Genomic DNA, 25,888 nt, shown 5'->3' on the forward strand with positions numbered 1-25,888 from the left:
AAATCCTGCTGCTCCATATGCAGAGATGCCTTGGGGTACAAAAGGAAGGCTTCTTTTGGATACATTATTGCTTTGCTTCATTTACCTCCTGTATCCAAATGCAAACCTCAAGGCTTTCCCTGTGGATACTTTGATGACCAAGGAAAGTAAGAAATGCCTAGAATTTGGGAGTGGATAAGAACTAGAAGATGTCTCTTCTAGTCTGCCTGGAGTGGGCAAGTGACTGACTCCATAAATCTTTAGTGATGTGCAATGGAGACCTCAGGCACCATGGCAGAAATAGATCACCCCCAATACACAGACTATCACCAAGTGGCAGATGACAGAAGGTCTTCATGAGACCTGGAGTGATTTCATGGAGACCTCAAGCATATTTTAATCTACATCAATATAAAGTTTGTTGATTATTATAACTAGTGCAGTGTGGTCATAGTACTTAAGAGAGGAGCCCCTGCTCTTAGGAATAGGACAATTTCAAGAAAGGCCATCAAAGTAAGTCTTGACCAGTGGAAGGTCTGAGTAACACCTAGATAGATCTAAGAGAGAAAGTGCTACTATGGTCAAGATGTATTGCTGATATGCAGTGTGTTACACATTATAAAAGACTAGCAGACCTATCAGACAGTTCTGCTCAAAACTGCATTTCTGAGTTGGTATAGTATTAACATTCATGCATGCTTTCGCTTTTGTTACATAGACCACCAATAAATTTGAAAAATATTACACCTTCATCCCCTTCTTGGAGAGTCACAATGTGCATAGCATATTGATGGGAAGTTCCTCGCTAAAGAAGTCTTCAACTCATATGACCATGAAAACTTGTTTTTCAGAAGACATTTATGTGTCAATAAGGATAGTCTTAGTAAAGCTAAACAATCTCTAAGTGGCTTAAAATAACAAGGTTTACTTCTAGCTCATGCTACATATCTATCTTGGTTGACTGGAGATCCTGTGCCACGTGAGCCTCACTCTAGGATCCAAGGTGTTTGGAAAAACAAGGTGCATTCTTCCTGGTACAGACTCTCCTTTCCAATGTCACCAGCAGTCACCACCTAAGCATTTCTGGTCGGTCTAGCAGAGAGGAGATAAGCTCTGGATGTTTTCACAGTGAAATGTTCTAGTCTGAAAGTGACACTTGGAATTTTGTCTCACAACTTATTGGTCAGAACTAGTTACATGGCTCCCACCCGACCATATGCCTGGAGAGTAGACAGAAATATTCAGTGAACAGCACTGACAACTAAACCTGTTAACCTGACTGAACATTATTGGTCATTGAAATATAGTTAGAAACCACTGCTATTCATAGTTCTAAAAATAAGGATAATAATAACCATTCAAGAATGTTCAGCACCTATGCCATATTTAATCAGGAATAATAAATAAGGAAGGCTGACTTTTTTTTTCACACTTATCTAGGAAGAAGAGGGGTGTCACCAAAAAACCGCAATTATTTTGGAAGATTTTATTAAAACAATTTCTTTTCACTTTGAAGTGTCTAGTGGAATTCCCACAACAGATAACAGTCATTTTCCAGCCAATTCTCCATTGCTTCTCTCAAATACAAATAGAAAATAGAAAGCATGGATAATTCCACAACACAGCCTATTTCTAGGCTACTAGAGGGACATATACAATAATGCCCATTTACAGGGTCTTCTTCACAGATGGGCAGAGTTAATGCTGTCATCAGGTAAATCTTGTAATAAGAGCAACAAAGTTGGCCTAGAATTCATCTATAAAAAAATTAAGTGTATTTTGTGCTACTATCATAACCTCTGAAAATTAATTTCTGATAAGTCCACCAAATCGAACTGTCTAGTGCTTTGGTATCTTGCATGATAGCTGGCCATACCTGTATCACATAATGACGCAGCACAAAATGACAGTGATGACGTTCAGAAATAAATAATGGCTTTGAGATGCTATTACCTGTATACCAAGCACAATGAAGGTTATCAGTGGACATTCAAAAGTCCTTAATTTACTTTTTCTGTGAGAAATACAGGGCATGTTAAATTTATATCATTTACTCAGCCATCTCCAAATTCCACCCCAGTTCCTCCTTACAGATTTCTTATATACAATCTTAGTTACATTACCTAAAATAATGTAAAATTCTTTGAGGGATGCTTGGCACATAGTAGTTACCAAGTGTTGGTGGTTGTTGTTGCTGTTATTATTATTATTTCATGTCTTACAAATGATTCTTTGTATGTCACATGCCCTGCAGAAATTCTCAAGTATGATTTGCTTTAGTTGTTCAACTCAGTGCTCCCAGAAGGGAGAAAGTCTAATATGCAAGGCATCTTCTATATTACATTTTTCTTATTTGGGACAAAACAGACACATCACCTTAGAAGTGATTGAACTGATCAAAAATGTGTTTAGAATATTATGTGTGTGTGTGTGTGTGTGTACCTCTAGATAAATGTTACCAGGTAATTATCTTACATGGCAAATGTTGAGAACAAATTAAAATAATTTTTGATAACTCCATCACAAAGATACACTAACTAAAACAGCCCCTTCTCATATTATATTACCTTCAGACTGTGGGAAATCATTTACAATATTATTAAAGTATTTCACCATATATTTTATTTTTATAATAATGAATCTGATATGCTCTACTTTCCTTTGGTTTCTTATATATCATCCATATATCATTCATTCCATTCACTTAAAGCATCATCTTCATTTCCAGGTATTTCTGTTGGTGATTGGTCAAGAGAAGTTGAATCTTTGTATCTCGTTGAACTCAGCTCAGACTGTATCTCAGTTGTTGAGGCTTTTTCTCCCCAGAAAGACTTGACTGCCCCCCTGGAGAAAAAGCAAAAACAAAACAAAAATCCATTAAGAACTGAAAACCAAAACTAAGTAGACGTATATAATTTTCTATAATTAGAAGTGCCTCCTTAGTCACAATTTATTTTTAGTTTGTGGTGCATCCACTGCATTTATGATAGTAGATGAGTCCTCAGACTGTACCAGGGGTGTAAACTCATGTATTAGAAATATTCTTTAAAAAAATGAATTAGAGTTGGTTACACTAACCAAGTTTTAGAATTGTGAGAACTACAACTGAACAAAACACATATTCATTCAAAACACTCTTTTTTTTTAGCAATTACTATGTAAAATTATAAAAATTGTACTTAAATCTCTCTTGTGGTGAGAAGCAAGTCATGAGCTCAGGTAGCCTGAAGTAGAATAGTTGCAGGAGGTATATAGGGTTTTGGATTGTTACAAGATACATGTGGGATGTGTCATGGGCAGGGCTTTGGGTTCATCAAACAAGGCGGGGGACAACAAGGAGGACATCAAGCAAGGGTGATGACTCAGTTCAGCCCTTCACCTACCAGTTTATAATTATGAAGATCAGTATAAAGATCACGAATATACAGATAATAACTCCTATGGTCAGCACAAAAACTAGGACTGCATCAGTGTCTGGTCGGTTTGATCTTTTCATTTGCAGTTCTAGAGAAAAAACACACACATGATGATTATTGCTACTGGAAAAAAAAAAAGAGAGAGATATCTAAATGGAAATTTTATATCTAAAAAACAACTCTAAAAAAAAAAAAACACAGAAAGAACTAGTGGAAAGAAAGTTATTAGTAAACTTGCTCATCACCTTTGAAATGTCCTTTTCAAACATGCAGAAAAGTTGAAAGAATTTAACAATGAACATCCTGTACTCCCACCACCCAGATACTATCATCAACATTTTACTATCCATTTATCCATCCTTCTACAAATTCATTGATTCATCTTATTTTCTCAATGCATCGCAACATAATTTGCTAATGTCTGCATACTTCCCATAAAAATCTTCAACAGGCATATCAAACAAGTTCAATACTTGTTTATATTTTTTCTTTTGAGGTAAAATTTACGATGAATTGCACAAAGATTTTAAATGTACATTTATTTAGTTTTGGCAAATGCAAACACACATATATAATTCAAACCCTATGAAGACACAGAATATTGCTATACCTCATCAACTCCCTTGAGCCCTTCCCAGTTAATTCCTGACCCATCCATCAGAGGCAACTACTCTACTGATTTTCTTTTCCAGCACAGATCAGTTTTGCCTATTTTAGAACTTTATAGGAATGGAAACATACACTATGTATTCCTTCATGTAAGGCTTTTTTACTCAGCCTGTTTTAAAGATTGACCCATACTGTTGCATTTATCAATAGTTTTTTTTTTTGTTGATGATTAGTATTCCAATTTGTTTATTCGTTCTTCTACTGACGGACATCTAGGCTGTTGCAGCTTTAAGCTATTATAAATAAACTGCTATGAATATTTTTATGCAAGTCGTCTGCAAACATACATTTTCAATTCTCTTGGATAAATACCTAAGAATGGAACTGCTGGATCATAGGGTAGAGGTATACTTTAGTTTTCCAAGAAACTGGAAGATCTTTGCCCAAACTGATTGTAGTGGTTATACTGTATGTTTTGTGAATTTTTTTCTCTCTGGTTTTGGCTTGCCTACTCATTTTTCTAATGATTTATTTTAATGAGCTAAAGTTTTTAATTTTGATGAAGCCTTATTTATCAATGTTCCCTTTTATGGTGATTGTTTTCTGAGTCATAACTAAGAAACCCTGCCTATTCCGGTATCATGCAGATTTTCTCCTATTTTAAAGCTTTATGGTTTCCATTTTAAAGCTTCATGGTTTTAGTTTTTATATTTAGGACTATGACATATCTCTAATTTCTATATATGTTGTAAGATAGGGTTTGAAGTTTATTTTTTATACAAATATCCACACAACACTTTTAAATCAGACATTCTCTCTCATATCTTTCTGCTCTTCCTGCAAATAAGGCTATTAAAGAGACAAAGCCAGTCCACCATATGTATTATAACACTGCTACATTGTAAATTGGTGAAAAGCCAATTTACATCAAATATTATTACTTACTTTACCAACTATATAGCTTTCTTGTGGTTCTTCCCAGTCCCCTAAATCATAGGATCATAAAGAATTTGTGTGGAGAAGGACCAGAGAGATCACTAGATGCAACTACTGAATTACACAGATAAGTAAACCAATGTTCATTAAACGGTTCAAACCATTTAATGATGTGTGCAAGCTGTTTTATATATTGTAATATTTTAATTTGGTAAGTACCACTCTATCAGAAGTAGTTTCCGTATGGGCAATCTCAACTGCTTATTTGTCTGGATTTTTGTCCTAATCTTTAAATACCATGGGGTACAAGTTTTCATTTTCCTTAGTAATTCCAGTTCTATAAATTCAATTAGTGATCTCACTAAATAGGTTCCAAGTGTGAGAGAGAAATCACATCATATTTATATTCCAACATTGTTGGATTTTTAAAATCTTTTTGTTTTTGATAATTTTAGATTTACAGAAGCAGTGAGATTTTTTTAAGCTCAAATGAAAGATACCTTTTAGGATTAAAACCTGAGAAGAAAAAATGCAAAATTCCTTTCCATTTATTCACTACCCTGCAATACTAGCCAAGAGAGGATGAAGAGTGAGAGGTAGAAAGATTTTACTTTATTTCAAGGGTAGTCTTCTTGCAAGGATCACTTTTATATCTAGATTACTTTTATATCTAAAAAAAATAGGCTGCATTTCCTATTGGAATTTCTTAATGAAAAATAGGCTGAATTTCGATGTTCTCACTTAAAAAAACTAAGCTTATGTTTGCATTCGTTTTCTAGGGCCATGACAACAGTACCACAAACTGGGTGAGTTAAAAACAACAGAAATTTATTGTCTCATAGTTCTAGAGGCTAAAAGTCTGAATGTAAGGTATTGATAAGGCCATGCTCACTCCAAAGGCTCTGGGGGCAGTCCTTCCTTTCTTCTTCCTACTTCTGGTGGCCCCAGATGTTCCCTGGCTTATGGCAATATAACTCTAATCTCTGCCTCTGTTTTCACATGTCTGTCTTCCCCCTGTGTGTCTCTGTGTCTTCACATGACATTCTCTTTTCTCTCATTCTGTATTTGTGTCCAAATTTCCCTCTTCTTATAAGGACACCAGTCATAGCGACTTAAAGGCCCACTCTATTCTAGTATGTATGACCTTATCTTAGCTGAACAAATTACATCTGCAATGATCCTGTTTCCAAACACAATCACATTCTGAGGTTCTGGGAGTTAAGACTTGAGAAGGGAGATACAATTCAATCCATAATAAGGCCTAACTATAAAGACAACTATTGTGGAAGTGAAAAATCTGATGTATAGAGGATGGATGGGAACTTTTCATTAACTAAACCATATTTACCCTAAAGATATTTCAGTTGTGTACTTGTTTCAAGCCAGTACCATATTGTGTTGACATTTATAGACAAAATATTTGTTTGATGTCCAAACAGCCAAAAGGGTCTGTCATAGTGGTATTCCCAATTGTCATTTTTAAAAGAAACTAATTGATACCAAAGTGTTCTAAAAACATTTTGTCATTTAACCAGACCATGTACTGAGATGGCAGAGCTAACCCACCAGCCTTAGACTGCTACAAGAAAGAAGTCAACTTTGTCTCATTTAAGTGTCATTAATGTCTAGCTTAGCTTTCACACTATCAAATGCATACTGATTTCTATGAAACAAACTGAGGATTGCTGGAGTGGAGGGGGGTGGTGGGAATGGGGTAACTGGGTGATGGGCATTAAGGAGGGCTTGTGATGTGATGAGCACTGGGTGTTATATACAACTGATGCATCACTGAACACTACCTCTGAGACTAATAATACATTATATGTTAATTAACTGAATTTAAATAAAATAAAATAAAATTTTAAAAAAAGACTTCTAATCACAGGAAGAGCTATGGTCCTAACAAAGACTAGGCTGTGGGAACAAAAACTGAGAATGGCCCCCCAAAACCTTTAATACCCTGAACTAGTACTCACTGAGATATTTTTTAGTTTGATGAGATTTGGTCCTTTCTTGCCTTTTTTAGCACTTTATTGAAATTATCCTTTTAATAACACTTGATATCTCAACATAAGAGTAAGATTATTAGCTTTCACCATAAATGTTTTTTTAAAGACAGTAAAGACATTAAAGAAACTTAGAGTGTATTTTGAAAAGTCTTCCCTGAAACACTTTAGCTTATTTCCATTTTAATAGACAGTGTTATGCTGTATGGTATCTCTAAACTATAGCATAAATTCTTTACTTGGGATTGAGAAAAAGCTTCAAGAAATCCATGAATTCTCTTAAAATAGCAGGAAGCTTTTGGCCTGTTTATTTATGTGGGTATTTTTCTGGGAAAAGCCTCCTGAGTCTTGATTGGATTCTCAAAAGAACTTGTGACCAAACCCCCTCATACCCTCAACAACAATGACAACCATAATAAAATGGTTAAGAGCAAAATGAACAAAAAGAAATAATTGGATATATTAGACATCATAGTCTAAACTGAAAGGACATGAACATGGATCCATTTTGCAAGGGAAGCACAGTTTCTAACATGTAATATTATATTCAGGACAAGATTTGTCTTTTGTGACATATATCGAGGACTGAATTATTATTTCATCAAAAAATATTGTTTTCAAATGAATAATTTTTAAAGAGCGATGTTTTGACATAATGTTTCTTAATTTTATTATTTTATTGTATCAAAAATTTTGTAAGTATCCATGAGGACTCCATGTATCCATTTTCACTTTTGTGATAGAAGTAAGAGAATTTAATTCAAGTTAGAGGACTGTTTGGAGATGCTGCAGGAATGCACCAAGTTTCCCAAAGTGAAACACATCTGACTCTACTTTGTGAAAAAGAAATTAAGCACCACCTTGTAGAAAGTCTAAATGATATAAACCAATGGTTTTCCAAAGGTTGTCTCTGAACCATCAACACCTGGGAACTTGTTAGAAATGCAAACTATTGTGTCAGCCCACCCTAGATCTACTGAATCAGAAACTCTGGGAGTGGAGCTATCAATCTGTTTCAAGGAGCCCTCCACATGATTCTGATGCTTTTTAAAGTTTGATATAAGCAAACCAAGACATTACTGGGCACTTACCACTTGTTGTATAGACTGTGAATTTAATAGATGCTATTATTTCATTATTATCCAAGGTGATACACTCAAAAACCAAGGGATGAACTTCCCTGTGTACTTCCAGGATTGCTGAATCATTTGCAAGGATAATGGGTTGCTATTTAAAAAGGAAAAAAAAGTGCCAACATTCTTTATGTAAACTTAAGATCAGGAAACAATTTATTTCCCTAACAAAACAGTCATTGTCTCTCAGTCTAGGACAGTAATTAATTATGCACATGGATTTTAGAGTCAGACAATCCAGACATCAAGTACTAACCCTACCACTTCTGCCCGTGTGACCCAGGACAAGGTACTCTCTGCTTCTCAGTTGCTTATCTGTAAAATGGGTATAATGATAAGGATTACCTCATAGATTGTTATGTGGGTTAAAAGAAACTGGCACTTGATGTATGTCTGATATTTAATAAGCCCTCCATTAATGTTAGCTACTATTATCATCATACAATTCCTATACATACAAATGAAAACTTTGCTTCCAAAATAGAATACTTTATATAAAAGGGATGTTTTTAAGTTCTGATAATAGCTGACCCCAAGACATATGTAAAGTTTTAGCCCCACTTAATAATGCAATTATTATTGCATTAAAATTCAATTAAGCTAAAATCTCAATAATAACAAATAAGATTTTTAACTTCATTTTTGCAAACTGCTTCTAAAGAGAGGGTTTTCTGAGAGCCATCAAGCACTGGGAAACATATTTTATCACTCACTAGAAAGCACCACATTACATACATTTATTACTTACTTGGTCTGGCCTTAGAAGTTTCCACATATATTTGAAACGATTTACAGGAGATGTATGAATACATGCCAGTCTAACACTTTCAAGACTTTCTGAAACTGGTCTACCCCCTAAAAAAAAGAAAAATTAAATACATATATACCATTAGGCATGATAAATTGCTTTATAAAAAAGCTACTTTTAAAAGCCACTTTTGGTTTTAAAATCAATTATATGCTGGAAGTTCTCAAAATTATTATTGAAGGTTTGAGTGTAGAAGAGCAGAGAGGAGTGATGGATGCAAAGTAAAGTCACCAAAAGAAGCAGGTGGGACATACCATAGCTGTGTGTTCCTTTGGCAGAATAAATAGCAAGGGCAACCAATTTAGTGATCTATTAGATTAAACTTTGAGATCTGCTAGTGGCTTTCAATTTACTGGTTAGAGACCCCCCACCCCAGTAGTGTAATATGATATAGAACAGCTTTCAAAGTTCCCAATTTAAAGTTTGCCAATCTACTGATAAAATGTCATTACCAAAATGTTAAGAGTGTTTCACTATAGGACCGCCTTGACCACAGACCCTGAGCACAATAAGGTTCCAGTGTATTATGGAGAATATATGTTAAATTTTAGACATCACTGAAAAATGTAAAGCAAAGGCAGAAAGGTACTTGGAGCTATAACTGTCTAGAGAAGTGGAATTTTAAGTTTTATTCTAATTTCCTTTCAGTATATCAATTGATCAATTCCTTCCACCCATGGCAACCTGAGGTTAAGGCTATTTCCGCAGAGTAAACTCTTCCCCTCCATCTCCCTCCAATGCAGAGTCCAACTCACAGCCACAATCTACTGGTCCACGGCATTCTTCCACCCGTACAATACACTTGGATTCACCTCCAGGGCATCCATTTGTTAGTATAACTTCTCTAATACCAACACCTTTGGTAAAAGAAATCAGCAAATGTTAAAAATTCATTCCTTTTTCTTTACTTTTCCATCTAGGTCTTTTTTGAGACTTTTCTCCTAATTTCAGAAGTTAAATTCCTAAATTCAGAGTGACAATGCTTAGAAGATTTTTATGCTCCTCATTTTGAATTATTTCATAAAACAGCATTTCCCAAAGTGAGTTACATGAAACACTAGTTCCTCTAGTTGTTACCATAAGAAAAAGGATTCCAAAATTATACACATTTGAAAATGATACATTAAATAAAATCAAAGTGTCCTCTTTATTACAGAATTTAGGGGGAACTTTTCTTTAATATGCTAGTAAATTAATGAGTAAGTTTCATAGATCTAAGATGTAAAATTTTTACATTTTAACATCTTTGAAATCAGAAATCAGAATTTATCTTAGAATTGACAGCATGTGACAAATTGGCAGCATTTTTCCTTTTTAGAGGTGCATAAAATATGCTTCTCATAGCTCACGAAAGTCTTAGATTTGACGCAATATAGTAGGACACAGGGTCTCCCAAATTTGTCTGGACATGGAAGTTTTAGAAGTGGTTTTGGAGTTCTGGAGGACATTCCAAAAATCACATTTTAAAACATAAGTGATGCTTTTTAATATTTAGATTAGTAAAGTCTCTCTATTAAATATAAGAGGACAAACTATTAATGACCAAATCTCAATTTCTAACAAGACATTCTCTTGAGAATTACCACACTTTTTTTACAACAAGAAATCAAGTCTTTATTAACAGATCTCAGATCTCCATTAGGTTTGCTTTTCATTACCAGAATTGAGGAACATGATAAAATGTTCTATCATGCAAAACACATCCTATGGTAAGTGACCTGTGATAAGACAGTGTAGCTACAGGCTAAGGAACAGTCCATCTTGATCTCCTTGTCTACCAGATTCCCTCTTTCAGCCCCTAAAGATGTTAATTATAAACCCATTCTCAAGGGCAAGGGAGAGTTGAAGTCTAGAGATGACTTCCAACAGTGCTTCTCAAACTTTAGAGTGCATGCAATCACCTGGAAATCTTATTAACAGGCAAATTCTGATTCAGTAGGTCTGGAGTAGGTTCTAAGATTCTGCATTTCTAACAAGCTCCCAGGCGATGCTGATGCAGCTGGTCTGTGGACCAAACTTTGAGTAGCAAGGGAGAGGACTCTACATGAGATAAGGAGATGAAAGGTTGGAAGAGGAAAGATCTCTTTTATTTTTAATTTTTCAATTTTAATTCCAGTATAGTTAACATACAGTGTTATATTAGCTTCAGGTGTACAATATATTGATTCAACAATTCTATACATTACTCAGTGCTCATCATAAGTGTATTCTTTGAGAAAAGATCTTTTTTGATTAAAAGAGATGCTAAGAATGCCTACAGTATAGCTCCACTTGAATTTATAAAAGGTACCTCTCTAGATGCACAGCCTTATTCTGAAATGCATAAATATTTTCCAAGCAAGTTTATTTATGAATTTATTCAGTCAAATACAGTTCATTGCGAACATGTGTGTAGGTGTGAGATTTTCTGTAAGTCCAAGTAACACTAAAAATCTGCCTGGGTATTCCAGAAAAGAAAACTTTTTGACTGCTAAAATATTGTTTTGAGAGTTCAATATGATTTTCACCAAAATGCTTTTTGTTCTTCTAGTTGTTATAAACTGAAAATATTTTTAAAAATTTTAAAATATTTTAGATGTAAAATGCTGCCTTTTAAGGTATCTTTCTCCTTAGAATTTATCACCATCTGACATATTACATGTTTTAATAATATTATTATTATTATTTTTTATATTATGTTCAGTTAGCCAATCTATACTACATCATTAGTTTTTGAGGTAGTGTTCAACAATTCATTAGTTGTGGATAACGCCCACTGCTCATCACAACACTTGCCCTCCTTAATACCCATCACCCAGTTACCCCAACCCTCTACCCTCCCTCCCTTCTGTAACCCTCAGTTTATTTCCCAGAGTCAAGAGTCTCTCATGATTTGTCTCCCTCTCTGATTTTTTCCCATTCAGTTTTCCCTCCCTTCCCCTGTGGTCCTCCGCACTATTCCTTATGTTCCACATATGAGTGAAACCATATGATAATTGTCGTTCTCTGCTTGACTTATTTCACTTAGCATAATACCCTCCAGTTCCCTCCATGTCGATGCAAATAGTAGGTATTCATCCTTTCTGATGGCTGAGTAATATTCCATTGTATATACAAACCACATCTTCTTTATCCATTCATCTATTGAAGGACATCTTGGCTCCTTTCACAGTTTGGCTACTGTGGACATTGCTGCTATGAACATTGGGGTGCATGTACCCCTTCTTTTCACTAATCTGTATCTTTGTAGTAAATATCCAGTAGTACAATTTCTGGGTTGTAGGATAGCTCTATACTTCTTGAGGAACCGCCACACTGTTTTCCAAAATGGCTGTATCAACTTGTATTCCCACCAACAGTGTAAGAGGGTTCCCCTTTCTCCACGTCCTCACCATCATTTGTTGTTCCCTGTCTTGTTAATTTTGGCCATTCTAACTGGTATAAGATGCTATCTCATTGTGGTTTTGATTTGGATTTCCCTGATGGCTAGTGATGATGAACATTTTTTCATGTGTCTGTTAGCCATTTGTATGTCTTCTTTGGAGAAGTGTCTGTTCATGTCTTCTGCCCATTTCTTGACTAGATTATTTGTTTTTTGGGTGTTGAGTTTGAGAAGTTCTTTATAGATCTTGGATACCAGCCCTTTATCTGAAATGTCATTTGCAAATATCCTCTCCCATTCCGTGGGTTGCCTCTTAGTTTTGTTGACTGTTTCCTTTGCTGTGCAGAAGCTTTTTATCTTGATGAAGTCCCAAAAGTTCATTTTTGTTTTTGTTTCCCTTGCCTTTGGAGGCATGTCTTGAAAGAAGTCACTGTGGCCAATGTCAAAGAGGTACTGCCTATGTTCTCCTCTAGGATCTTGATGGATTCCTGTTTCACAGTGAGGTCTTTCATCCATTTAGAGTTTCTCTTTGTGTATGGTGTAAGAGAATGGTCCAGGTCCAGTTTCATTCTTCTGCATGTAGCTGTCCAGTTTTCCCAGCACCATTTATTGATGAGACTGTCTTTTTTCCATTGGATATTCTTTCCTGCTTTGTCGAAGATCAGTTGACCATAGAGCTGAGGGTCCATTTCTGGGCTCTCTATTCTTTTCCATTGATCTATGTGTCTGTGTTTGTGCCAATACCATGCTGTCTTGATGATTATAGCTTTGTAATATAGCTTGAAGTCAGGCATTGTGATGCCCCCAGTTTTGGTTTTCTTTTTCAACAATCCCCTGGCAATTCAGGGTCTTTTCTGGTTCCACACAAACTTTAGGATTGTTTATCCCAGCTCTGTGAAAAATGTTGGTGGTATTTTGATAGGGATTGCATTGAAAGTGTAGATTGCTCTGGGCAGCATAGACATTTTGACAATGTTTATTCTTCCAATCCATGAACATGGAATGTTTTTCCAACTCTTTGTGTCTTCCATCATTTCTTTCATAAGTGTTCTGTAGTTTCTAGAGTATAGATTCTTTACCTCTTTGGTTACGTTTATTCCTAGGTATCTTATGGTTTTTTGGTGCTATTATAAATGGACTCGGTTCCTTAATTTCTCTTTCTTCAGTTACATTGTTAGTGTATAGAAATGCAACTGATTTCTGTGTATTGATTTTGTATTCTGCCACATTGCTGAATTGCTGTATGAGTTCTAGTAACTTGGGGTGGAGTCTTTCGGGTTTTCCACATAGATTATTATGTCATCTGTGAAGAGAGAGTTTGACTTCTTTGCCAATTTGAATGCCTTTTATTTCTTTTTGTTGTCTGATTGCTGAGGCTAGGACTTCTAGTACTAAGTTGAACAATAGTGGTGAGAGTAGACATCCCTATCGTGTTCCTGACCTTAAGGGAAAAGCTCTGTTTTTCCCCATTGAGAATGATATTCACCGTGGGCTCTTCATAGATGGCTTTTATGATATTGAAGTATGTTCCCTCTGTCCCTATCCTTTGAAGAGTTTTAATCAGGAAAGGATGCTGTATTTTGTCAAATGCTTTTTCTGCATCAATTGAGAGGATCATATAGTTCTTGTCTTTTTTATTAATGTGCTCTATCACATTGATTGATTTCTGAATGTTGAACCACCCTTGCATCCCAGGAATAAATCCCACCTGGTCATGGTGAATAATCCTTTTTGGAAGGGACTCAAACACTTGGAAGTTAAAGAGCATCCTGCTAAAGAATGATTGGGTCAACCAGGAAATTAAAGAAGAACTTAAACAATTCATGGAAACTAATGAGAGTGAAAACACACTGGTCCAAAACCTATGGGATACTGTAAAGGCGGTCCTAAGAGGGAAATACATAGCCATCCAAGCGTCTCTCAAAAGAGGAGAAAAATCCCAAATGCACAAGCTAACCTTACACCTAAAGGACTGGAGAAAGAACAGCAAGTAAGGCCTAAACCAAACAGGAGAAGATAAATAATAAAAATTAGAGCAGAAATCAATGAAATATAAACCAGAAAAACAGTAGAACAGATCAATGAAACTAGAAGCTGGTTCTTTGAAAGAATTAGTAAGATCGATAAACCTCTGGCCAGACTTATCCAAAAGAAAAGGAAAAGGACCCAAATTAATAAAATCATGAATGAAAGGGGAGAGATCATGACTAACACCAAGGAAATAAAAACAATTATTAGAAATCATTACCAGCAACTATATGCCAACAAATTAAGCAATCTAGAAGAAATGGATGCATTACTGGAAACTTATAAACTACCAAGACTGAAACAGGAAGAAATAGACAATCTGAACAGACCAATAACCAGCAAGGAAATTGAAGTAGTAATCAAAAACCTCCCAAAAAACAAGAGTGTCAGGGCCAGATGGCTTTCCAGGGGAATTCTACCAAACATTTAAAGAAGAAATAATACCTATTCTACTGAAGCTGTTTCAAAAAATAGAAATAGAAAGAAAACGTCCAAACTCGTTCTATGAGGCCAGCTTTAATATTATTTTTGTCTTTGCCCCTATATACACTCCTTGAAGGCAAGGGGTTTCCTCTGCTTCGTTCTAGCACTTATAATAATGACTGGCACACAGTAGGCAAAATTCAAAAAATCATTTGATGAATGAATAAATATGTCATTTCTGAAACACATCTTTAAATAATAGAGCAATACAACAAAAATTACTAGAATTGCCATAAAAATAATTCTCTACCTGCGAAATTTCTCAAGGCAGCAAAAGAAAGATATAAATTACAAATGAATATTCACAAGTTTATTACATGTATTCCTCTAATTTGTGACTCTGACCCACTAAGAAGGTAAAGTAAAAAATGGGCTTAAAATTATCTTAAGGGACAGAAAGTAGAATAGTGACTGTCAGGGGCTGGGGGGGAGGGGTGAGCAGAGAGTTAGTGTTTAATGGGTATGGAGGTTTCACTTCAGGATAATGAAAAAGTTCTGGAGATGGATGGTGGTAATGGTCGCACAACAATGTGAACGTGTTTAATGTCACCGAGTTGTACATTTAAAAATGGATAAAATAGTAAATTTTATGTTGTTTATTTTGCCACAATAAAAATATGTTAACTCAAATACAAATAATTCAGGTGTAATTTTTTTAAAAAATCATTCTGCTCTAGGTCTGCATGGATTTTCTGTCTTCTTACCATCTGGCTTTTGTCTTTCCCTCCCTTTACTATCCTTTTTCCAAGGCAGTTCTATTTAGAATAAACTTAATTTCATTGTGAATTATCTATTGTCTTCTCAGTATGCTAGTGTATAGTGGTTCTCAAAGTGGTTGTCAAAAGATGGTCTTCTAACCAGCAGCATCAGCTTTATTTGTGAACTTGTTAGAAATACACATTCTTAGGCTCCTCCAAAGACCTAGTGAGTTAGTAACTCTGGGCTAGGTCCAGCAGTCTGTGTTTTAACAAGCCCTGCAGGCACTCAGGGTGAACACTTAAGTTTGAGAAACACTGTAATATTTATAGTATGTGTAGCCTTAATCTCCCCCCATGTAAGAGATTTTATGTCTAATTTCTATTCATGGAATTATAGAAGGAAGTCATAGTTTTGAATATTATCTCCCCCCCAAAGCTAATACCTTTTCTCCAAGACATAACATATGAATTGGAGAAATGTAGAATTTAGACTAGATTATTACAAATAGGCAAATTTCTTGATTTGCCACACAGTGTGTGGGAAGACATCTGTTGAGATGCATTGGAAGATCTTTCATCTTCTGAACATCTGTGAGATAAAGTTTTACTTGGTGAAGGCAATTTATGCCAAAAAAATATAGGGAGCTGGCTTAAAATAAGACTTAGAGGTTATGAACTGAAAATATCTTACCTTTTGAGTTTTGTGTGTAAATTATAGTTTGAGAGATAAATGAAAGTACACAAATTACAAATAAAAATTGCCAGTTTTTACCTTCCCTTCCCCCCAAAATACAACCTTGTTGATTTGTCTGCTCTATGCTACTTACCACATGTAACGGTGCACATCCCAAATTCTACTTCTTTGACTATTGTCGTATTTGAAACTAAACATAAAGTGCAAAGATACATTATTTAATCATATGAAAACTTCATATGAAAACTCTTACTTGAGGATGAGGGATACAAGCACTTATCATATGAGAAGCAGATAGTTTTTAAGTTCTATTAAATCAGAAAAGCAATGTCATTCCTAGTACATCTTTTATTATTGCTTAAATCAAAAGAATCCTAAACCTTTAAAGTAAAGAATTAAATTAGGAAATACCTTGCAAAAGTCTATATTTAAACTTTTATATAAACTAAAAATAATTTTTTTTTCATCAGCTCAGTACATGGTGAGTTAAAGTTCTATAGGTCAGAAAAACAAAACAAAACAAAAGCCTGCCAATTATGAGGCCCAATTTTTTCTATTCTCTATTTTTCAAAAATATTTGAGGGCATCATTTCCATCTAAAAATAAGTCTTCATACCAAATGTTCATTAAAATTATGTTGTAGAATTGTTCTATATGTTCTTAGGCTAAGATGATAAATTATTCCTAAGAATTTATTTCAACACTTTATTTAGCAGGATAATTTGGGAATATACATGTATTTGAATAAATATTATTGATTTTAAATCACATGTTTCTCTGTTTCTAATTGTTCTGAAGTTTGGCATTATTTCCACCAGCTATAGGATATAACCAATTCTTCATAGCAGATTAGGACTAATATCTCAATATAAAAAAATATGACATGAGGTGTTAGAATTATTTTTTTTAAGCATTGCATACTAAATTAACAATATTACATGGGAAAGTGCAATGGAATTGGAGTCCAAATTGCTGCTTCTACAACTAATCAGCTGAGTTTGAGCAAATTACATAAACTCTATTAGGCCTAGTTAGCTCTTCTGCAAAAATTTGGAAAGGAGAACGTATCTTATTTGATTAAGAATTAAATGAGAGCATTGGCAAGAATTAAATGAGAATATATGTGAAAACATTCTGTAACTTATTTAGTTCTATAAACATGCTTAAGAAATCATAACTTCATTCACACTCAGTGCACATCACGTTTTTTTCCTATTCTGATTACTGTAAGACAATACCTTCATAAACACTGCTACTCTATACTTACAAGCACCAAATACAGTTCTCTGACTACATAGTATGCTCTTGATGTATATATGTTAAGTAAATCAATATTAACTTTGTTAAATTATTTGGACTATCATGATCAATTTTGAATTGACGTTTTTGCTTGAAATGCCTGGATACTTTCTGCTGTCACATTATGAGATATAAATTAAAAGCCAAATCTTGAACATAGAAAACACACGTAGGAGAATGAGTTAACACTTTTAGACTTTTAAATATAACCTCTTTTTAAAAACCATTAAAAAACTATTAGTCAATTAATCAATCAGCCCTACTATTCACTACCTATGCTACTTTGAGAAAGTTACTTAAGTTCTCCTAACTTCAGAAAAAGAGTGGATTTAATAAGATGATCTCTAAAGTCCCTTTTGGCTTTCAGTGCCCACTAGGTCATTCAATCGGACTTCCATTTTTGATGGGAATCCTATAATTGTGGGTCAGAGAAATACATGTATCCGGACTTCAGTGTTGTATTTGTCAAAATTTCCTGTTATATACCTGAGTAAAAGGGAAAAATATGGTCTGAATGTCAGTAAACTTTTATGTGTAACTCATTAAACAGTAATATCCACTGATGCTAACTAATTGGTTGGTGTCAATGTGTAAGGAATGATGTGTCACAAGACTCTGTCCTGTTTAATATTTTTATTAATGACCTGGAAAATATTGGTATCATGCTGAGTTCAGAGATTCTGAAAAACTAGGAAGGATAGCAAATATGTTTGAAGAGAAATCTGGCTCTAAAAATGCCACGATGGAATACTATGCAAGCCTAACAAAATGAAACCTTAGAGAAATAAGCCTTGCATGTAGAGCTGAAAAGTAACTCTCCCCAAAATATGATAGGCTGTCTTAATTTGATAGAACAGGTGAAAATGAGTGGATATTTCAATAGTAAGTTCAATAGGAGTCAAGACTGTGATGAGGCCACCCTAAAAATCTACTTGGTTTTAGACTTTACTGATAAAAGCCTGTCATCCACAATGATGCAGATAATGATCCTACTCTTTTTTGTTCTGGCCAGATCCTGGAATGTTCTCTTCAATTCTGGACAGCACACTTTAACTGTTGGTATATACCATCAGAGTCCAATTTTAATTTTTGAATTTCTTTTTTAAGAGTTGATATATAAGGTTGATTTTCATAACTTTTATTCTTTCTTAGAGATGTTCCAAAGAAAAAGAGAAAATACAGTTTTATTTATATAGGATAAAACTTATTTTAAAGAATGAAACCCATTCTATTTTGCAATTATTATGTAGGTCTATAAATGTAAGGTCCCTTTTATAAATGTAAGGATATAGGTATAGGATAACTATAAATCTAAGGGTCTAGGTATAGGTATACCCTTAGATTTATAAAAGGTATACGTGTATATAAAATGTATGAAAGGTATGGGGGAGTATAAGAGGTATGACTATAAATCTAACATCATATTTTAGTAATTTTTCCTATATTTTTAAACATTTTGTTATTTCATCATCCATAATGATGGATTTTATTATTTCTTATTGATTATTCCCAGCTATGTGTTTTTAAAAAAAAGATTAATAAACGGAAGAAAGTTTGGAATTCCCTAGAAGGATGATGAAATTGTAAAATAAATCATAGCTATTATATCATCCTTTGTTTTCTTATTTCTTTGCCCCAAGTATTGCATCATCTTTCAGGAAGATATAAAAGAACTCTAGAGGCACCTTTTGGGTAGTCTATTTTCAGCTTGCATTGGACACAGTTGAGGTTTTTGAATTTCTCTTTTTTCTTTTCTTTTTTTTTTTTTTTTTGGTCCATTAAAGGTAAAGAGAAGAAAATTGACAAAGAAAAAATTTCACAATTGTTGGATGAATCAGAAGATGAACATAGACAGCAGCACCTTAGATGTTGATGATGGTGAAATTGATTGCATAAGCAAAATGAGAGATGGCGATAACTTAGATGAATATCCTAGATGAATTCTAACTCAAGAATCAATTAATATTACATTTCTAAGGATGAAAAGGATATACGGTATTCTCATCCAGTTAGTCTTTCAATAGGAAGGACTTGATCCTGAAATGTTTTTTTGAAAAGAAGCTGGACCATACTGCTTTGCTAAAAGGATATGGACAATATTCTTTCCTTTTTAAAGCTGTTTATCCACCAAAATTTCCTTGATAACAGATTTGTAAATGGACAGATCATGATGGCAGGTATGTATACAAAGGTGACTAAAAAGAAAATAGATGATGTAGAAATGAATAAAATTCATTGGACCAATCATTCTAATTGGTGTTTATAAACCTAAAATGAAAACATTTCGCAATTATGGAGCAAATAACATTGTAGTGTTCACATCAACAAAATATGTAGCTTCACAGTTTTCAAAAGTATTGTGTTTTGACAATGCACAGAGTAATAAACTAGAATCTATTAGAGATGTACTTGAAATCTGGAATCAGTATTTATAAGACGGATACACTCCAGACTCATGTATAACAGTTAGTGAGCATTTGGTTACATTCAAAGTATCTTTCCCATTTGGGATATATACATCTTCAAAACCAGGAAATATGGAATAAAAGTTTGGAGTTTTCCATATATACATTCTTTTAAAATTTCAAATTAGTTGTTTTCATTAACCCTTTATTCTTACTTTTGTAAATTAATTGTAAAATGCCTTAAAAGAAAAAAAAATGTCCACTGGATAGCAATTAGTGATGAATGTTTTTACTGGTCCATTGAGGGTTAAAAGGGGCTTTGCGAAATTTTAATAATTCTGGAAATTTTCCAATCTTAGACACCTCCAATTGTTTACAGTTCTGAATTCTCACTCTCCCCAGTAAAAAGCAACTATGCATGAAATCGTAGATTTAAAATTCAAAAAGGTACACATACACTAAAGTTCACAGATGAGGAAACAGACAGTGAGAGAATAAGTAACTTGCCTACATTTTAATTTGTATCTAGGGCATTATAACTTCATTGCCTGGGTTTAGCTTAAGCTCTTCCCATTTTACAGGTAGAACTATCCCTTGAACAGTTTAATACTAAAATTAATTAAATTACTTTTAAAACTAGAGTGAAGCAACAGCTATTAAATTTTAGAACATGTTTTCTTGTCTAGTCTCTTTCACATTTCCAAAGTCAAGGACCTCTCCAAGCTCCCTGTAATGTAATGTTATGAAGGCAATGCAAACCTCCATCCCACCATTAACCTCAGATAGTTAATTTCTTTCCATTGCTGAAGGTCACTATCTGTCATCAGGAAATTAAAGAAAGGCAGATAAATATAGCACCTAATCTGTATGTATAGGAGACAGGAGATTGCCAAGGATATTAAAAGAATCTTGGCCGGGTCATTTATAGGGAAAGGGAATCATTTCTCCTTTAGATGGCTGCAAACCAGCAACTGGCCTTCTACCTCCCAGCATGTGAGTTACTAAGTATAATAGCTTGTCAAGTTTTATTGCTTCATGAGCCAGCAGAATAAGGCAAATTTAGGGACCAAGCACAGGCTCATTCTCCCTTGGTTAACAGGTATCCAACAAAACCACTAGTTGGATCCCTTGATAGGTGTTTTCTACTACCACCATTCCTCTGTGGATGGAAGTTGAGTGTACAAATATTACACCACCACGCTACAGAGGTGCTCAAGGGCAGGGCTGCATGAAGCTGACACGGGGCTTCTGGGCAGTTTTGTCAGCATTTTGGTTTAAGATGTGTCAGTGAGGGGAATTCTTAATTCTTTTGAGTTCCAACCTAAAGAGCAAATGTGGAAAGGAGTAAGACCTCAAGCAATTTGGAACTTCAAAAACAAAAACAAACAAACAAAACAAAACTACAATGGGAAAGAAAACATGTAACTGCAAGGAGTCAAAATAATTCCCATTGGTGAGAGGTTACTCCCCGACTCCTATCCCTTAAAAAAAGTGGGGGGAGCTCATCTTTTTCCTTGTCCAGAGCAGTATTTAACAGTAAATCTGTAATAACTTCTATGTACGTGCTTGTTTTTCTTGCTGTGGCCTTGGAGAATTAGCACATTCTCAAGGCCATTAGGCATATGAAAAAAGTATAAATTCGAGGCTGTTTGCAAAAGAGCTCTACGGATGTTAACAGGGATAGTAATTCTCATTGTCCTCGCACGGAGGGCAGGGCTTTGCCCTCAAGTGGCCCCCGTCAAGGGGCCTCCCGCCCTCACCATCCTCCTCAGGCACAGGCTGGGCTTCGTTCTCAGCCTCGCTCTCGCTCTCGGTCTCCTCCTCGCCCTCATTCTCGCCCTCGCCCTCGCCCTCGCCCTCGCGGGCCAAGCCGGGATCCTGGGCGGCGGTGACGTTCATCCCACAGGCGGACTGGAGACCCGCCAGGAGCAGCCAGCCGACCGTCAGCAGCAGCCCGTTGGTGCAGCCCGCGCCCCCGGGGCTCATGGTTCTCGGCCCCGACGGCCGACCAAGGTGCAGTCGCAGCCGCCCGCTCCTGACAAGAGGTGCGTCGAAGAGAGGAGCCGCCGGACTCCGAACCCCCGAGCCGCGCCCGGGCAACCATTGAGGCGTCACGGCTCGTCACAGGCGAGCAGAAGGCCACCCGGCCTCCCCGTGCCATTGGAACGCGCGAGGGCCGCCTGTCGCACCTCGTTCGGCACTTCCGACGGCGCTTGAGCCGCGCGGCTCGCTTTCCGGCGTTGCAGGTGCGCAAGCGGCGGCTCCGGCCGCGCGCGTTTCCTCCGTTACTAAGCAACCCGCTAGCCATAGCCTCTGGCCTTTCTCTCTCACCCTTCTCTCTTCTGAAAGACCTCCGTCCTTCCTACGTTTACTCCTCTCCAAACCATTTCCCTAGACACTGAAGCACTCTTCGTGTGACTTGGTTTCAAATTCCTCGCACAGATTATCCAACTCGGCATGTATCCAGAAAGATTTGTCATAGCCTTATTAAATATGGTGCCCCAGGGCGCCTGGGTGGCTCAGTTGGTTAAGCAACTGCCTTCGGCTCAGGTCATGATCCTGGAGTACTGGGATCGAGTCCCGCATCGGGCTCCCTGCTTAGCAGGGAGTCTGCTTCTCCCTCTGACCCTCCTCACTCTCATGCTCTCTGTCTCTCATTCATTCTCTCTCTCGCAAATATATAAAATCTTAAAAAAAAAAAAAAAAAATTGCTTAAATATGGTGCCCCAAACTAGATCCATATCTGCAGGTGAGGCTTGATTTGCAGAGGATGTAGGAACGCGCTTTCTTTCTTGGATCTGAATCTTTTGTTAATAATACACCTGAGTGTGTATTTCTGTTTTAAGATTTTGTGCTGTGCCATCAATTCCGTTTGGGGTTTCTTTATGCTAGATTGGGGGATGGGGAGAGAGAGGAAGAGGGGAGGGCGCAACTATTGTCAAGCTTTTTCTACTCCATTCCATATTTGGACAGCTGATGTTTTTGGAACCAAACCTAGAACGTAACCTTTGTTCCTGTTAATTTCTGTCTTCTTGCTTTGTGCCTATTTTTTAAGCCTCATTGAGATTTTTTTGAACTCTCATTCTGTTGTCTTATCGTAATAGATATTTCACCCAAGTCTGATTTGAAAAATATGTCTCTTTCAGGTCACTAACACAAATGTTAAAAAGGGTAACAGGCCAAGAATAAAGTGCTAAGAGGTGCTCTCTGACAATAATCCATTAATCCACACATTGATTTAACCCAAGAATCAATTCTTTTACCAAAAAGAAATCTGTCTTTTACTAAGGTTGAATCAGACTAGAAGCAAGAATACGTTGGCATTGCTACTTGAATCAGAAAATCTTAGAGGTAAGTGTAATTTCCCTCTACTCTCTTAATGGTATTCAGTATCAATATGCCCAATTATATCATAGAAAGAAATGAAATCCCATTAAGTTCCTTCCATTGGTAGTGTTAATTTCAACAAGTCTGCTTTAATTAATTCAGGCTTCTTTAGGAATAGAAACATAGACTTTTTGAGTCAGAAGTTTAGAAATCATGTAATACTCCAATCCCCTCATTTTTCTTTTTTTTTAAAGATTTTATTTATTTATTCATGAGAGACAGAGAGAGAGAGAGAGAGACAGAGGCAGAGGGAGAAGCAGGCTCCCCGCGGAGCAGGGAGCCCGATGCGGGACTCGATCCCAGGACCCTGGGATCACGACCTGAGCCGAAGGCAGACGCTTAACCAACTGAGCCACCCAGGCGTCCCACTCCAATCCCCTCATTTTTAAGTGAGGAGATTAAGAACTGGCTCTCCAGTAAATAGCTCAGGTAAAATCATCCAGCAAATTATTTGTAAAGCAGGCTCTCACAACCACATCTCCTGAATGCTCATTCAGTGCTTAGTGATTCATATAATTTAAAGTTAACAGTGAAGAAGCCTTCAGTGGGGTAATTGAGAGTCAAGAGTTCAAGCGCTAAAAACAAGTAAGGGTTGAAATTTTTTTATCTTGTTATTCCAAGTTTGATTAGATCTAATAGCTACAATGTGGTAGTAAGAGAATATTGATGAATAGATGGTTCAATAGATTTATATGTGAAATTTGAAACAGAACTCATTTGGCTATGTTTCTGCATGATATTATCCCATACTTTGAGGTTTAATGTCAATTCCTATGGGACATGGACTGAAGCATAACCTACTGCAAAGTGAACTTAAGGCATAAACTCTGGCTTTTGGAACATTGTATGTCCAGCCAAGGCAGACTAACAGATAAGCAAGTAACTGATAAAGGTGTTAGCGTGTCTTATAAATAACTTCTGTTTTTTATTTATTTATTTTTAAAGATTTTATTTATTTGACGAGAGAGACACAGCGAGAGAGGGAACACAAGCAGGGGGAGTGGGAGAGGGAGAAGCAGGCTCTCTGCTGAGCAGAGAGTCCCATGCGGGGCTCGATCTCAGGACCCTGAGATCATGACCTGAGCTGAAGGCAGACGCTTAACGACTGAGCCACCCAGGCGCCCCAACTTCTGTTATTTATAACAAAAGTAGATTACTTGAAACAAAAGCAAGAATTTTTATTTGAATTTGTCTCACAAAGTCTTCTGGTTGAAATAAGTAAAAGACAAGAACTGCTAAAAATGATCAGTATTCAAGTTTGAATTGGTATTGGGAGGAAGTCTCTGGTAATATTTTATATTAACTAAAAATACCATAAAATACTATAGTGCCTGACAAGATGAGGAGGGAAATTAAAATGGGAAATTTAGGAATGATCTTGAGAGACAAAGACCTTTGTGTCATGGTCAAATTAATAAGTCAAAATTTTTCCTTTTTAAATGCTGAGAAAAATAATGTTTTCAAATACAAACTTTAAAAAGAAGATCTATGGTGGGGTGCCTGGGTGGTTCAGTTGGTTAAGTGTCTGACTCTTGATTTTGGCTCAGGTCATGATCTCAAGGCCCTATGATTGAGCCCCATGTCCGGCTCCAAGCTGGGTGTGGAGTCTGCTTAAGATTCTCTCTCTCTTCTTTTCCCTCTGCCCCTACCCTCTGTGCACTCTCGCTCTTAAAAAATAGAAGAAGAAGAAGAAGACCTATAGTATTTCACAGGCAACATTGTTGAGTGCTTCAAAAGTCAATTTAGGACACAATTTTCTGAAAATATTTTTTTTGGGTAAAGGAAGTCCCATAAACTCTAAGGTATGTAATTTAACTCAAGGAAAAATTAATGACCAAATAAACAGCTTCAAAGACAATCTAAATGGAAATTAAAGGTCTCAAAGAGGAGCTGAAAGACTTGACTCTGAAATAAAGAATGTTAAAATATTATCTGTAATAGCAGCAATACAAATCACTTATAAAATATTGTGAATATTGTGTTATTCATCTAGGTTATAAGAAAAAGTATATCTGTCCTCAACAAACTTACAGTATCTCCAGTTGAAGCCACAAATAAGTGAAAGGTAAATATTGATGATACACTACTGAGAGGGGTTGACCTTATTCTAACTTTTGAATACCAAGGACCAGGAATTACATCCTCAATCTTCTGACCCACCTCACTTTAGTTCACTCAGCTCCTATTACCCTGCCTGGCTTTAAACATCTTTACCCCTAGCTCCAGGTTCCAAGGAGCAGAGGTTGCGCCAGTCTTTTGTGACTTCTCCTCCTCACTCCATCCAAACAAACAAACATTCTTATCTCTCCTGGTCTGACCTTACCTTGAACTTCCTTTGTGTGAGTAAACTTGGCATACCCTCAAGGTGGTAAAATTCCTTTATCTGATCTCCTGTGCTCTGAAAAGAAACACCAATTTGAAGATTGGTGATATGAACACAAGATAACAAAGGCCTAAATAAAGGATCACCATAAAAATGAAAAAAGAAATGAATGAAATTACAAAGTAAGAATTCACAAAATGGAGTGACTAGCTGCTTAAAAGAGATGAGGGAGAGGAGCCAAGTAAAGGGAATTAGGAAAATCAGTATATGTTTTATTTAGACAGGTTAAGTTGGAGATCAAAAGGTTAAGGTTAAAGTTAAGG

General features: G+C 36.0%; 1 protein-coding gene across 1 annotated transcript; it reads right to left on the minus strand.

The window, feature by feature from the left end:
• Nucleotides 1-2,666: 2,666 nt before the first annotated feature.
• On the minus strand, nt 2,667-21,841 carry SPACA1 (sperm acrosome associated 1). Its single transcript, XM_036094825.2, has 7 exons — nt 21,616-21,841; nt 16,285-16,341; nt 9,643-9,744; nt 8,828-8,934; nt 8,038-8,173; nt 3,363-3,483; nt 2,667-2,823 (listed from the first exon to the last, which is right to left on the minus strand). Exons 1-7 carry the CDS (start codon nt 21,839-21,841, stop codon nt 2,667-2,669), a joined length of 906 nt encoding a protein of 301 aa, XP_035950718.1.
• Nucleotides 21,842-25,888: the final 4,047 nt, after the last annotated feature.

The sequence above is a fragment of the Halichoerus grypus genome, chromosome 9 (assembly GCF_964656455.1).
Source record: "Halichoerus grypus chromosome 9, mHalGry1.hap1.1, whole genome shotgun sequence".
Classification (NCBI taxonomy): Eukaryota; Metazoa; Chordata; class Mammalia; order Carnivora; family Phocidae; genus Halichoerus; species Halichoerus grypus.